This window comes from Schistocerca piceifrons, chromosome 2, assembly GCF_021461385.2.
Source record: "Schistocerca piceifrons isolate TAMUIC-IGC-003096 chromosome 2, iqSchPice1.1, whole genome shotgun sequence".
NCBI lineage: Eukaryota > Metazoa > Arthropoda > Insecta > Orthoptera > Acrididae > Schistocerca > Schistocerca piceifrons.
Window position 1 is genome coordinate 878948001 of NC_060139.1, and position 16368 is coordinate 878964368.

The window sequence follows — 16368 nt, forward strand, 5'->3', positions numbered from 1 at the left end:
CAATTCTGTAAGAGCACCTACTTGTAGTAATTTCATTAACTGTTCGGAGGGATGTGCAGGTAACCAACTTTGTAGACAGGTCACCTGCTATGAGCATGCGAGGCTCAGTCTGTTAACCTATTTAGAACTCTGAAATCCAGTAACACACAGCAATCACGCCACACACAAGGCGACGTAGCGCCAGCTGTCTGCGCACCTCCAGATGATGACTCACCTTCTGGCCTGAAAAGCGTGCAAAGAAATAGCCGAAGCATACTGCTGATACTGGTTTTTAGGAAAGCAGTAGCTCACAAAGACTGGCCTCCAAGCTGAAGGTTGTTGTTGTTGTGGTCTTCAGTCCAATGGTTTGATGCAGCTCCCCATGCTACTCTATCCTGTGCAAGCTTCTTCATCTCCCAGTACCTACTGCAACCTACATACTTCTGAATCTGTTTAATGTACTCATTCCTTGGTCTCCCTCTACGATTTTTACCCTCCACGCTGCCGTCCAATACTAAATTGGTGATCCCTTGATGCCTCAGAATATGCCCTACCACCCGATCCCTTCTTCTAGTCAAGTTGTGCCACAAATTTCTCTTCTCTCCAATTCTGTTCAATACTTCCTTATTAGTTATGTGATCTACCCACCTAATCTTCAGCATTCTTCTGTAGCACCACATTTCGAAAGCTTGTATTCTCTTCTTGTCTAAACTATTTATCGTCCACGTTTCACTTCCATACATGGCTACACTCCGTACAAATACTTTCAGAAACGACTTCCTGACATTTAAATCTAAATTTCTCTTCTTCAGAAACGCTTTCCTTTCCATTGCCAGTCTACATTTTATATCCTCTCTACTTCGACCATCATCAGTTATTTTGCTCCCCAAATAGCAAAACTCCTTTACTACTTTAACTGTCTCATTTCCTAATCTAATTCCGGCAGCATCACCCGATTTAATTCGATTATATTCCATTATCCTCGTTTTGCTTTTTTTGATGTTCATCTTATGTCCTCCTTTCAAGATATTGTCCCTTCCGTTCAACTGCTGTTCCAGGTCCTTTGCTGTCTCTGACAGATTTACAATGTCATCGGCGAACCTCAAAGTTTTTATTTCTTCTCCATGGATTTTAATAGCTACTCCGTACATTGCAAAGCCCACATATCATCGTGAAAAAAGAGAATCTTGAAATAGTGGTAAGGGATTACAAATAATCCTCATACACTCTGGTTCAAATGATTATTAAATTCTTCGTGTTGTGGCCGTATTGCCCGTAGTTGCTTTACAATTTCTGAAGGTATTTTTTTCCGTCGCCACAACCACAAATAACTGAGTGTTTTTCTCACCAGAGGCGTTTCGTTTTATAGAAGTAAAGCATCATCAGTGGTCTGTAATTAAACACATTTACAACTTGACTTGTTGTATAGATCGAAAAGCAGTTCGTTAACTGTTCGTAAATAAAAACCAACAATTTGTCAATGAACTACTTTCCGATCTAGATAAGAAATCAAACTGAAAATTTCATTAATTACAAACCACTGATTATGCTTCACTTCAAGAAAGCGAAGCGCGTATGGTGAGGAAAACACCCGATTTCTTGTAGTTGTAATGACAGAACTAAAATACCCTCAGCAAGTGACTGTCATTTCATCTAAAGCAAAGTCACTACTGTAGTAAAGCATACAATCGTCGTTGTGTGAGGCACGTGGTGTTATAGACCACCACAAAAGAAAGAATTAAATAACAATCATGTACGTTAAAAACAACTGGAAACAATTTACTAGACGAGAGTGTGATGAATGGCACTAGTATTCGGTTGGAATAATGTAAACCGACTCTGTATCATGTCTCGGGAACTTACCATCTCACTGGACAGCGAACGTAAAGTCTGAACATGAATAAATTCACATTAACGATCTGGAAACGTTGTAAATAATGTTACGCAAGCTGCGCGATTCTAGCCAGAACCTCGCCAAACATTTGTACCACATATTTCGAGAATGGCCAACATAAAGAGACTTCAGTGCTACTTAATATACGTATTACTCCACCATGGCAGCACCTCCCCATCTGGAAAGCGCCGACAGCTAACCATGAAAAGCACAGACTCGAAACGCTTTGTGTCATTCAAACGGCCAGTTCCCAGCGAAACTAAAGATACAGCTAGCTTCCCATTAGCTTCCCACCCGCTCGCCGAAGTGTTTCACTTGAGATATCCGTTACAAGTTTGTCAAAGACTGTGATGCTTACAATGATGGCTGGTACAGTTACATCTTATCAGAGTACTGCAATTTAGAATGCACAGAAAAAGAACCGCTGCGAAAGCTTTCAAGAGGGAAAGTAGTAGGGAGAGACTAAGGACAGAGTACGCAAAACGGATGATATTAGATGTTGGGTTATGTAGAGATGAAAAGATCAGCACAACGTAGGAAAACTGAGGAAGGCAGCATGAAACCATTCGAAAGACTGGCGAATTAAAAGAAAGCAAACACATGAGTGGAGAGCATACAATTTTTAAGCAAACCAAAGCTCTTTTTCTGCACTGATACTGATGACCTGATATCCATTTAATTAATATGTATCTTACATCGCCAGTTAGTGTCTGATGAAGTTACAATATTCGTTGCTTTTAGATTATCAATTCCTCCACTGACGACGAACGACACGTGGACATCGTGCTGAGGCCGACGCACGGCGGCGTCAGGCGACGGTGCGGGCTTTGGGACCTGGAGAGGAACGTTTGGGACTTCAGCCTGTGCAGTCTGGAGTTCCGAGGCGAGGTAAGCGTCGCTCAATCACGGGGTTTCCCACCTGTCATGCTCAATCCAGGCAGCTACTGAAACTTTTTTGAAAGTAAAATCCATTGATTCCGAAGTCTCATTGAACGCAACAATGTCTTACTAGACATCAAGCTATTTGTTTTCTTATTTTATCATTGGTCTATCTAAATACAGCATCAAATTATAAGATTACCTTTGTTTTGGAGTCACCAGTCTTTCTCACTCATTAGCTAACTGTGTAATTCAAAAAAATTTAAATTCAGTAGTATGATAATATCTTAATGACCAAATTACATCTAACTACCGCATCCTCCCTCACACAAAGACACACAGACGAACATACATACATACACACTCACACACACACACACACACACACACACACACACACACACACGCACGGAGAGAGAAACTAACATTGGCTCTGAAACTTCCTGGCAGATTAAAACTGTGTGCCTGACCGAGACTCTAACTCGGGACCTTTGCCTTTCGCGGGCAAGTGCTCTACCAACTGAGCTACCCAAGCACGACTCAAGTACCGTCCTCACAGCTTTACTTCTGCCAGTACCTCGTCTCCTACCTTCCAAACTTTACAGAAGATCTCCTGCGAACCTTGCAGAACTAGCACTCCTGAAAGGAAGGATATTGTGGAAACATGGCTTTGCCACAGCCTGGGGGATGTTTCCAGAATGAGATTTTCACTCTGCAGCGGAGTGTGGGCTGATATGAAACTTCCTGGCAGATTTAAACTGTGTGCCGGACCGAGACTCGAACTCGGGACTTTTGCCTTTCGCGGGCAAGTGCTCTACCAACTGAGCTACCCAAACACGACTCACGCCCCGTCCCCACAGCTTTACTTCTGCCAGTACCTCATCTCCTACCTTCCAAACTTCTGCGAACCTAGCAGAGCACTTGCCCGCGAAAGGCAAAGGTCCCGAGTTCGAGTCTCAGTCCGGCACACAGTTTTAATCTGCCAGGAAGTTTCATATCAGCGCACACTCCGCTGCAGAGTGAAAATCTCATTCTGGTAACATTGGCTCTAATTTATTGGCAACCTTTCGCAAAACCTCAAACAGCAAATTCACTATCAAGAAGATTACCTTCACTAGTGGACAGTTCTTGTAACATTTATGCATCATAAGCAGCCAGTCCCATCCAAGTCTAGGACAAGCAAAGTACACATGATTCATTTCATGACTCCTTAGATATAGACGGTATGGCATGAATTTTGGGAAAATATTTTCGGTAGCGAGCACGAGTAGAATTCTGTCTGGTCGTCACAAACCGTCTTGTGGTGTTTATCATTTACGCCTTACTCTTCGTGTATCAATGTGCATTCGACACCTGAAGATATCTTTTTATCTATAACTCTAGTGCAACGAATCTATAATCCATTCCTTATCCCATTCACTCTTTGGATAGTCCAACAACATCGATGTCTAGGATGTATTCTTTGTTCCGTGTTTTCTAAATGGTCGGTCTTCTCATTCCCGTCATCCCAGTATGCCCCTTGGCCTACACAAGTGCCGTACCATCTAAATGTATACTATGAGTCATGAGAAGAACCATGTGGGCTTTGCTTGCCCTAGACTTGGGCTGCTTAAGATGCACAGATGTAACAAGAACTTCCCACTAGTGAAGGTAAACTTGCTGATAGTGAATTTTCTGTTTGAGAAAAGTTGCCAATAAATTAGAACCAATGTTAGTTTCGCTCTCTCTCCCTCTCTCTCTCTCTCTCTCTCTCTCTCTCTCTCTCTCTCTCTCTCTCTCTCTCTCGTGTGTGCACTTCATTTGTAGACCTATTACAGTAGCTACCATATGATATAGCATACTCTGTTGTTATCTACCAAGTTTTGAAGCGAAGAAGTGATTCAACTACTATTACGATATGTACCGCTGAAAATGATTCGTTTCGGAACAGCTATCTATGTCACAAAAATCATCCAAGAAACCAAGAATCAGTTTCTTTCAAAGCCGTTCTACCCATGTCTTGTTCACGCTTCCATGAATGTATACAAATTGGAATGTACAAATTTATCTCTTTCTCACAGTGTCAAATTGTTGAAAGTAATACAGTTGCAACTAACATTCGTAATGCTAATACAGATATTATCATTTTAAGTAATCATCATAACTGACATAGCCTCCGTTATGAAATACACATTTTGAACAGAAAATCACAAATTTCTTGTTATATTAATTTTTCTGTTTGCGGCCGAGACCAGAAATCTCTTAACAAGAAACCAATAGGAAATTACTGTATTTTTTAACCGAGAAACGATTTTTACATTTTTGTATTGTACATTCTATGGCTTCTAAAAGTAAAGATATACTTCTTTCGAAGCATTCACCTTGCTAATATTAAGCACTAGTCTACTAGTACCAAACAATCTGTATTCTGAATTAACCACATACTGAATTAACTATATATCAGAACAAGAAGACTTAAGAATGCAGGTTTGAGAGCCCATTTGCCAAAATTCTTCTATTTTTTGTCCTAAGGTATGAAAACATTAGCAAAAAAGTAATTCTTATAATTAACTGTGGTAACAGTCAGGCAAAATTTAGAATAAAACGAAATTAATACTTGACGTTCTGCTACTTAGGAAATACTCGTATTACCAAGAAAATAACAGCAACACTGAAAGCTATTTTATTAGGAACAAGCAGTCTTCACCAAGAAACACCCAGACTTTTTGGGCAAGTCTATTAAACTGTATTAGAAATGACATACGGATGTTTTGATGTGCTTTCTGGCTTTGAAAATCATTTGTTTTCTCTACAAAAATTTATTTGTTCCTGTAAACTTTTCAATAAGTTCCGTTTCTAGTCCAGTAATGTTACGTTTTCATTTTCTCTCTTTCAAACAAACTCTCCAGGCCACTGAGTCGACGCTGTCCATCTGCGCATCTCTCATGAATGTAAACTTGCTACACTCATCGTCTTCAGTAACCTGCGCTATCCATTTCTGTCTTTTTATGTTTCATGCTCTTTTCCCTTTAATGTTACATTGGCTACTTCTGCATACCTTAGCACATATCAGTACGAAATCCATCTTCTGGTGTGAGGTACTACAGACATTTTCCTTATATGTTTTATTTTGTGCAGGTAACAGCTGCATTCACTAACTTTGCACATCACATGTAAGTACTTCTACCTCCTTCTTCTCTGGGTTACCCACGACTCAGATTTTATGTCAGTTTAGAATTCTTTCTGAGGCGTACCACTTCAGAAACGTATTCTGCACTTTTGGAACAACTTTCCCCCTACTGCACGTTTTATATAATTTGTATTCATCAGGATCTGAAATATCGTTCCTGATACGCGTCTAACATCTTCTAGATCCACAAGTGCCATAAAAGTTACATCATTTTCATTCATTCTTCCTATTACAACGTCAGAGTTGATTTGTAGTTACCTTTAGCCCTCCTTTGATAATCACGCGGTATGTCCTCCAATTCGAATTTATATTCTCTGTTTATTGCAGCTGATACCTTAGAAGTACAGATATAAAATCGTTTGCGCTATAAATCGTATCAATCTACTGAAATATTCCTCAGTACTTTTTATGAAAAAAACGGTGTACGTCTTCTCTTACACTGATTTTAGTGAAAGTACTGTATATACTTGAAGATCCTAGACGCTCCAAGGAATTTTATTGTCTTCGAAAACATCGCGTCATTGACATTTGATGAATCTAAAACGTTTAAATCTTTGTTAAGTTTATGGCATTTCAAATGACACCTTATTTCTTCTAAAATATTTTCTTTTCTTCCATTGCAGTAAAGGTTATTTTCCTTCTGTAACGGGCTTTCACTTTATTCTCTGCATTTGCTTACACTTTTTTCTAGTGAAACGGTGATTTCATTTGCATTTGCTAGAACCATTCGGTTTCTGTTGTCCGAAATTATGTCCAAGCTTTCAGCAAGCTATACCATTTTTTCCGTTACTTATGACTTTTCTGGTTTCTTTACATTTCTCTTTCAAAACAGACGTTTTGAATGTCCTGTTAGCCGGCCGGGGTGACCGAGCGGTTCTAGGCGCTACAGTCTGGATCTCCGCGACCGCTACGGTCGCAGGTTCGAATCCTGCCTAGGGCATGGTTGTGTGTTATGCCCTTAGGTTAGTTAGGTTTAAGTAGTTCTAAGTTCTATGGGACTGATGACCTCAGAAGTTAAGTCCCATAGTGCTCAGAGTCATTTTGAATTTCCTGTTCAGCGTATTTCATAAATAAGTTTGTAAGTTTTTCTTGAACTATCCTGTGATATTAGATTGACCGTTCTTGTCATTAAATCTATTTCTTCCAAACTAGTTTTTTCCTTCATGACATGAAGAACTAAAGCTCATTTCGCCGAATACATCTCACACAATTATCAGCAATTTAATCTCATCGTTTCTCGTCCGCCTCCATTTTATAATATGGTGTTTCATTCTATCTGATTACTTTGTATTTCAGCTTACTTGAGAATCTAACTTTTTCCAACCAAAACAATCTATTTGACACATATAGCTACGAATATAGATAACACAAGCGTCTAATCTTATAAGAAATATATATCTACGACACATTTCTTCTTCCCATGATACCCAAGTGAGTGCAGTTTTTGTCCAATGGACCTGCAATGTATTCCTCCGCTCGTAGACATCAATGCTTCAAATAATTTATGGTTAATACTGCTGTAAATATTTCACCACGTTCATTGTAGCTTACTGTAGTGACTAAATAAGGACTCAAGTATATTTCACACAATGACAAAAAATTGAACACTATGTACAGCATATAAGCATAAGCTCGATTATAATTTGTTTTACTTTAGTTAAAAAGAAAAAAATGAACTCCCACAGTAAATTTGGCCTACCCTCAACCTCAAAGTAGACGATTTCACTAATGAATCAGCGAGGAATTTGGACACATGTGAAAAGGGGTTTTCCGACGATGTGCTGGCAACTACTGCCTCCGAATTTTTTATGTGAAAACTTTTAAACCTTTATAAATAAAACAAACGCTGTTAACATTCTTCATCTTTATTCTTCATGTATACATGTATGCATCACTCTGCCGCTAAAGGGCTCCGAATTGTAGCTTGTATCATGGCGGTGTGTGATGTTGCCGTGTCGGTGCGTGAAAAAAGCGTGCTGTAATTGAGTTTCTAATTCGAACAGTTCGTCCACACAAGGAGCATCCTCTCCTTCGCCATGAAAATGCCAGATCAAGCGTGAGTGCTGCGACATCTGTAACAATCCGACGCCTTTGGTTTACTATCATCGATCATTATCTGTACAGTACAATTTAGCCCCATCCGATTTTTATCTGTTTTCAAAACTTAAGGAACGCCTTAGAGGGCTTCATTTTGATAGTGATGAAGCGGTGCAAGCAGAGAAGAGGTTGTGGTATCGTCAACAAAGTCAAACATTCTATAGTGACGGTATCAACAAACCGGTGTTTCGTTGGGAGAAATGTGTTCGTCGCCAGGGTGATTATGTTGAGAAATAAATAAGTAATCATAACGAATAAAGATGCAGAATGTTAATAAAGTTAGTTTTATTTGAAAACCATTAAGAGCTTTCAGATAAGAAATTCGTAGGCAATACTTTTCAGCACACTCTGAAAAATGTTAATTTTTTGTTTCCTGAAAGTGGACAATAAATTGGCAATTTGATTGAAATGGTATTTTTAAACTTTAATTTATTTCTGTTATACTTATTACTCCTCGAAATACTAGCGCCAACATTCTTCGTATTTTAAAAATGTGTTTTAATATGTCTTACACTTTCTTTTGGATCTCACATTCAAAGGCACTTGTTACAGGAATAGTATATGTGGTGCTAGCAGAGCAACGGTTTATATCTGTTTATAAATTTTACATTAAAAAATTACTTTTAAGTAGATTCATATGGACGCGAAAGAAGATATAGTGAGAAAAAAATAACATGGAAAAGAGGTAGAACATAATTAATGGGGAGACTATAAAAATTACGTGCATGGCTGAGAGACTAAAAGGAAAAGAAGCGTACCTGGGAAAATAAGTAAGATGTGGTTCAGTTTTTGACAGTGATAAATGGAGATGTGTATATTAATGACTGTGGAAAAAATTATAAGTATGATAGAATGTACTGTTCCAGTAGTTGCCTGCTTGCGAGCAGGAATGTGGCCAACCGCTTCACGAAAGCAACACTTCGATTTACGTTTAACAATGAATATATACGACCAAAAGCACTCATTTCCATTGTTAATAGTGTCATATATGTCAAGGTCGTTGACAATTCGACGTGTGGAAGGATCTCAAAATCTACCCAACATGGCCTCCGGTTCTGTTACGGTGACGGAAACGTTGGGGTGGTTCACGATCAGACAGCAGAACACTGGTTTCAGTTCAATATGTTAACCATTTTAAAAGTGATGCACCAGATCACGATTGACCTTCGCTGCCACGTGTATTCGTATTTAAACATCAGTGGATGTCGCGCAGTTGTTATATACGACGCCCAACCCAGGACCTGGTCTGGGTATGTCAAGGAGAGTCATCTCCGTTTGGAAAACCTGATACGGCGCATCACTCGGTTGCTGCGTGCTGAGGTGCTGAGAGAGACCCCACCAACGGTATTGCCTGTCACCTACATGGTGGCCCTCACTTCGCCGCCCACTGGTCGGCGATCAACGAAACCACTGTCACAAGTGACTCGCCTATCTGCGGAGTCCGACGGAATGGAGGAGCCTGCGTCCCTCTCTCCTACTAGGACATGGACGTCGCGCCGGCCGCTTCGATGGAACTTTCAACACTTATTGTTCCTAAGAAGCGTTTGTGCTGTAACGTCGGGAATTCCTCCCGTCTTCCAACATTGAAGGTCGGGCGCGCAAGCAGTTGTCACCAAAGAAGTGCAAGCGGTTGCGCCGTATGGCCTCCGGCCAGGATGCCTCGCCCTCTATCCGCAATTCAGTGACCGAATTCCCTCGTGACGTCTCGGTGATTTCTCAAGGTGAAGACGACCACAATGTTACTTTTGGAGACGGGCCAGTACTGATAATCGCGATGCCTGCGCTGACAAATGATCTGGAAAAACTCAACCCCTTTGGCAGTCGCCATCGGTGGGGTATGTGTATGTACACATCCAAGGCGCCGACGACATCGGCATGGGGCGACAACGTCGACGACTTCTAAGCTGTTGCACATAGCACAGGTCCATCCAAAGTCGCTGACAACTGATCGTAGCCTACAGGTTGCGTTGGACTACTTCCTTATGGCAACATTTTTAAAGTCCAATACGATACAATCACCCTCCCTGGAACGCAAGGGAACCTGGACTGACCAATATCTGGTGGTATGCGGCAGCCTTATATCTGAACACTATGAACAAACAGCAGTTAGGCACAGGGAACTCATGTGACAACCGTTGGACATATAAACGCCAGCCTTCACCTTCCCCCCAGTGTCAGTAGGACCTTTGAGCATCTGTTTGTCTTTTTTGTGGACCTTAGCTATGTATGCAGTGGCTTCCAATGTACACACCCGCACATCCAAAGGATTTCTACATACAATTACTACGTGGCATACCTTGCAACAACGTTGGGATCGAATATCGATTAACGAGGTGGACAGCAGTGTGACATCTCCATCAATTGTACCTCCCGATGTTAGGCTGAGTGACATGGTATCACCTTGCGTGTGGGAAATTAGCCATTAACAAGAATATACATGCGATTTGTTTGATGGACACTCCTTTATACTCCACATGTCACTCGGTGGACAACGAAGCCCATCGCCTTCCCTGCGCCGGTGTTCGTGAAATCTGGACGCTGCGGCCTCAAATGGTCGCCCATTTCCTCCGTGCCTATGCATCTGTGGTCGAACCACACGCTTTCATTTGCCCAGAGGACGTGAGTTTCCTGCAGCCATAACGCATGCGATAGTCTGGGTCAAAGGATGGTCACTGGCTTAACTTCATGGAGAAAGAGACAAATCGCGACTTGGTCTTTGAACCCTGCTACAGAATGAGGATGCAGCGATTCAGCGACATTCACGCTACCACCTCTACTGTGCCAATTACCTCCGTGGGATTTAGCGCGGTACCCTGCTCACTGGGATACGCCTGGCGTGGCTGATAAGACTGCTCTTGAGTTACACTACTAACACTGCCTCAACTTATTTCAAACCTGTGGTGGGCATAGCGCCTGATACCACCCTGTCCTTGTTTCCCATTCCCCTCTCTCCTACCTATCACTGCTGAGTCACACTACAAAATTTCATGGGTACAATTATCTCCTTCTTTGGCGGTCCCTTCTTGTCGACTTTTAGTTGGATGATGGTGTCGGGCACGCAGTGGCCAGGCCTCGTGTGGTCAACCGCTGCCCATTCCACCCCCTGCCCCGCCATCGAACTAGATCCGACCTACACGTACTCATCTCCCATCAGCCCTGCCTTCCATCTGCCTACAAGGAAAGGTCAATTTTCCGAATTTGTATTTTCTGACGTTATCTGCTGATTTTCTACATTTTTGTTTTCGATTAAACTTAATATCCCTCTCTTGCTAAAAGAAAATAACTAAACAAACAAATTGGTAAGCCGTTGCGCAATGTGGATGTAAAGTCTCGAGACAGGTTCACTCCATTCCATATATTTTTAAAAAGATACTAAAAAATAAAATAAAAGATGGTCTGAAGTTAGCTTCTTTGCTGATAGCCAAAAAGTCCTCATTCCTGGGTTTAAACCCCACCTCCACTTAAATTTTGATCAAAAAGCAGGACAATATGGTGGCCAAAGACTTCGACGTTCACCTTCATTCGCCAGTAGCGATGTCAAAGAGGTTGGAGGAGGTTACAAAGATTCAGGACACTTCTTGCCCTTCGGATGGGAAACTGCCCCTAAAGGCGCAATAATCAGCAATGAGGATGTAGACGGCAATGGAAACCACTGCATTAAAGACACATAATGTATATTTATAGGACAGGTGGCCTGTAATTGAAAAAGTGTCATGATGTTGTGAGGTAACGGGCGAGTTGTGGCGCCCTGAAAATATTCTAAGTTCGGAGTTGGCGTGGCCGCTCAGACCGCTCGACAAGCCGGGGCTCCTCAGCAACTGCGTGGTGCCAAACATTAGCCAGAGCAAGAGGGATAGCCCCAGCGCGTGATCCAGGCTGATCGCGTGGCTGGGAATTCCATGTTGACGCTGTGTCGAGGACTGTGCTTTGTGTCGATGAAGGAGAACTTCAAGCGCTGATAGAAAGCACCGAAGCTGAAATCGTTATAGGTACAGAAAGCTGGCTTAAGCCAGAGATAAATTCTGCCGAAATTTTTACAAAGGTACAGACGGTGTTTAGAAAGGATAGATTGCATGCAACCGGTGGTGGAGTGTTCGTCGCTGTTAGTAGTAGTTTATCCTGTAGTGAAGTAGAAGTGGATAGTTCCTGTGAATTATTATGGGTGGAGGTTACACTCAACAACCGAACTAGGTTAATAATTGGCTCCTTTTACCGACCTCCCGACTCAGCAGCATTAGTGGCAGAACAACTGAGAGAAAATTTGGAATACATTTCACATAAATTTTCTCAGCATGTTATAGTCTTAGATGGAGATTTCAATTTACCAGATATAGACTGGGACACTCAGATGTTTAGGACGGGTGGTAGGGACAGAGCATCGAGTGACATTATACTGAGTGCACTATCCGAAAATTACCTCGAGCAATTAAACAGAGAACCGACTCGTGGAGATAACATCTTGGACCTACTGATAACAAACAGACCAGAACTTTTCGACTCTGTATGTGCAGAACAGGGAATCAGTGATCATAAGGCCGTTGCAGCATCCCTGAATATGGAAGTTAATAGGAATATAAAAAAAGGGAGGAAGGTTTATCTGTTTAGCAAGAGTAATAGAAGGCAGATTTCAGACTACCTAACAGATCAAAACGAAAATTTCTGTTCCGACACTGACAATGTTGAGTGTTTATGGAAAAAGTTCAAGGCAATCGTAAAATGCGTTTTAGACAGGTACGTGCCGAGTAAAACTGTGAGGGACGGGAAAAACCCACCGTGGTACAACAACAAAGTTAGGAAACTACTGCGAAAGCAAAGAGAGCTCCACTCCAAGTTTAAACGCAGCCAAAACCTCTCAGACAAACAGAAGCTAAACGATGTCAAAGTTAGCGTAAGGAGGGCTATGCGTGAAGCGTTCAGTGAATTCGAAAGTAAAATTCTATGTACCGACTTGACAGAAAATCCTAGGAAGTTCTGGTCTTACGTTAAATCAGTAAGTGGCCCGAAACAGCATATCCAGACTCTACGGGATGATGATGGCATTGAAACAGAGGATGACACGCGTAAAGCTGAAATACTAAACACCTTTTTCCAAAGCTGTTTCACTGAGGAAGACCGCACTGCAGTTCCTTCTCTAAATCCTCGCACAAACGAAAAAATGGCTGACATAGAAATAAGTGTCCAAGCAATAGAAAAGCAACTGGAATCACTCAATAGAGGAAAGTCCACTGGACCTGACGGGATACCAATTCGATTCTACACAGAGTACGCGAAAGAACTTGCCCCCTTCTAACAGCCGTGTACCGCAAGTCTCTAGAGGAACGGAGGGTTCCAAATGATTGGAAAAGAGCACAGATAGTCCCAGTCTTCAAGAAGGGTCGTCGAGCAGATGCGCAAAACTATAGACCTATATCTCTGACGTCGATCTGTTGTACAATTTTAGAACATGTTTTTTGCTCGAGTATCATGTCGTTTTGGAAACCCAGAATCTACTATGTAGGAATCAACATGGATGCCGGAAACAGCGATCGTGTGAGACCCAACTCGCTTTATTTGTCCATGAGACCCAGAAAATATTAGATACAGGCTCCCAGGTAGATGCTATTTTTCTTGACTTCCGGAAGGCGTTCGATACAGTTCCGCACTGTCGCCTGATAAACAAAGTAAGAGCCTACGGAATGTCAGACCAGCTGTGTGGCTGGATTGAAGAGTTTTTAGCAAACAGAACACAGCATGTTGTTATCAATGGAGAGACGTCTACAGACGTTGAAGTAACCTCTGGCGTGCCACAGGGGAGTGTTATGGGACCATTGCTTTTCACAATATATATAAATGACCTAGTAGATAGTGTCGGAAGTTCCATGCGGCTTTTCGCGGATGATGCTGTAGTATACAGAGAAGTTGCAGCAATAGAAAATTGTAGCGAAATGCAGGAAGATCTGCAGCGGATGGGCACTTGGTGCAGGGAGTGGCAACTGACCCTTAACATAGACAAATGTAATGTATTGCGAATGCATAGAAAGAAGGATCCTTTATTGTATGATTATATGATAGCGGAACAAACACTGGTAGCAGTTACTTCTGTAAAATATCTGGGAGTATGCGTGCGGAACGATTTGAAGTGGAATGATCATATAAAACTAATTGTTGGTAAGGCGTGTACCAGGTTGAGATTCATTGGGAGAGTGCTTAGAAAATGTAGTCCATCAACAAAGGAGGTGGCTTACAAAACACTCGTTCGACCTATACTTGAGTATTGCTCATCAGTGTGGGATCCGTACCAGATCGGTCTGACGGAGGAGATAGAGAAGATCCAAAGAAGAGCGGCGCGTTTCGTCACAGGGTTATTTGGTAACCGTGATAGCGTTACGGAGATGTTTAATAAACTCAAGTGGCAGACTCTGCAAGAGAGGCGCTCTGCATCGCGGTGTAGCTTGCTCGCCAGGTTTCGAGAGGGTGCGTTTCTGGATGAGGTATCGAATATATTGCTTCCCCCTACTTATACCTCCCGAGGAGATCACGAATGTAAAATTAGAGAGATTAGAGCTCGCACGGAGGCTTTCAGACAGTCGTTCTTCCCGCGAACCATACGCGACTGGAACAGGAAAGGGAGGTAATGACAGTGGCACGTAAAGTGCCCTCCGCCACACACCGTTGGGTGGCTTGCGGAGTATAAATGTAGATGTAGATGTAGATGATATATCATCAGACTTTCGGAAACATATCATCCACACAATTCAGAAGATTGCACGTGCTGACAAGTGCGAGAAATATCGCACAATCAGCTTAACTGCTAATGTGCCGAAGTTGTTGATAAGACTAAAGATATCAAGAAATGTCGTAGCTAACTGTAAAAATCCAGCTAGTTTTTGTGCTTGCTTCTTTCGTTGATATTGACCAAATAATTTTATTACGCAGGTTCAGTTACTGTGTCAGAATTCATGCTGTTCCCAAGTCATCACTCAGCTTAGATCTAGTGTGACATTTCACAGCACAGTTAATTAACACAGCCACAAACTGTAAAAGAAACACGTTAACGTTTGCGTAAATAGTGACACTTTAGTTCCAGTTATTTCGTTCGACTAATTCCCGAGAAAATAAATATTCCGTTTAACGACCTGTAGAACGTACTTCCTGCGACTAATACCTTGCGTGAACTTGGCTTGTGGTCTCTGATGCATCGTGACACCTGACTAATGCGATCTCTGAAATGATATAGGTTTTCCCTTATGGAAACTTAAGTAAGTAATCCCCTTACAAAAGGTAATGAATGTAATTATGGTTCAGAAGTAATATCCTGCGCGAGGGCTAGCCGTGCGGTCTGGGCGCCTTGCCACGGTTCGCGTGGCTGCCTCCGTCGGTGGTTCGAGGCCTCCCTTGGGAATGGGTGTTTGTGCTGTCCTTAGCGTAAGCTAGTTTAAGTTAGATTAAGTAGTGTGTAAGCCTAGGGACCGATGACCTCAGCAGTTTGGTCCCATAGAACTTACCACAAATTTCCAATTTCTAGTAATATCCTGCGGTGCAGATGTTTTTCTTTTTATCTGGATTTTGCAATTTTGGGGGCTAGGAGCACTCTTTTCTTATCCGACATTGCCCAGGTTTTACACATCTCATTTTCTCGTGAAATGGATCCAAACTGGAGGGTGACTCAAGTTGTAATATACGAATTTGTAAAAAGTGACATAAAACAGCCACTACATTGCAGTAACGGTAACGGTGTTATCACTCTTGAATCGTGCTCACCAATATAAAAAAGCTTTTTCTTCTTCATTGGCCATTTCACTGACCTGCTTGTACAGCGTAACACGCAACGCGCTGGCTTCTGAAACAGTAAAGTTAGCCAGACCCGGATTGAAGCCGCGAGACGGATCAACGTCCGTAGGTGGTACACCAACCAACATGCGTGTGGTTTTTAGGCGCTTTCCCATGCTCGTTTTGGCAAATGCTGGGCGGCTCCAGTTTTCGTCTCGGAATATACGATACGTAAACATTGAAAATACGATCGCAGATACCAAAAAGTTCGCATATTTCAGACATGTAGCACACATGGCTTCCCTCCCTTAGGTAACTGAAGGCTGCAGTAACAGAAAGAGCATTCGGCCGTCAACTTTAAAAAAAAAAAAAAAAGCCAGCTTCAGTGTAGCGGAGCCCATTCTAGACGGAATTAACGCTACCCCATCTTATTTCATTCTGCCCCGATGTTAAAAAATATGCAGAATTTTCTTTCTTTGCATCAAAACGAGGAAAATACAAATGGTAAGGTTGATGGTGACGGTGTTACATGCAGCAATATATTCTTTCTGGCCGGGAAGAAAGGGATCATGAAGACAGAGGCAATAGGAGACCGCGTGTA

General features: G+C 42.0%; 1 protein-coding gene across 1 annotated transcript in view; it reads left to right on the top strand.

The window, feature by feature from the left end:
• Nucleotides 1-16368, top strand: part of LOC124775959 — a 211652-nt gene that overhangs the window by 111846 nt on the left and 83438 nt on the right. Inside the window, exon 9 of the mRNA XM_047250801.1 lies at nt 2615-2761. Within this exon, the coding sequence (XP_047106757.1) occupies nt 2615-2761 (147 nt within the window). The remainder of the gene's footprint in view (nt 1-2614; nt 2762-16368) is intronic.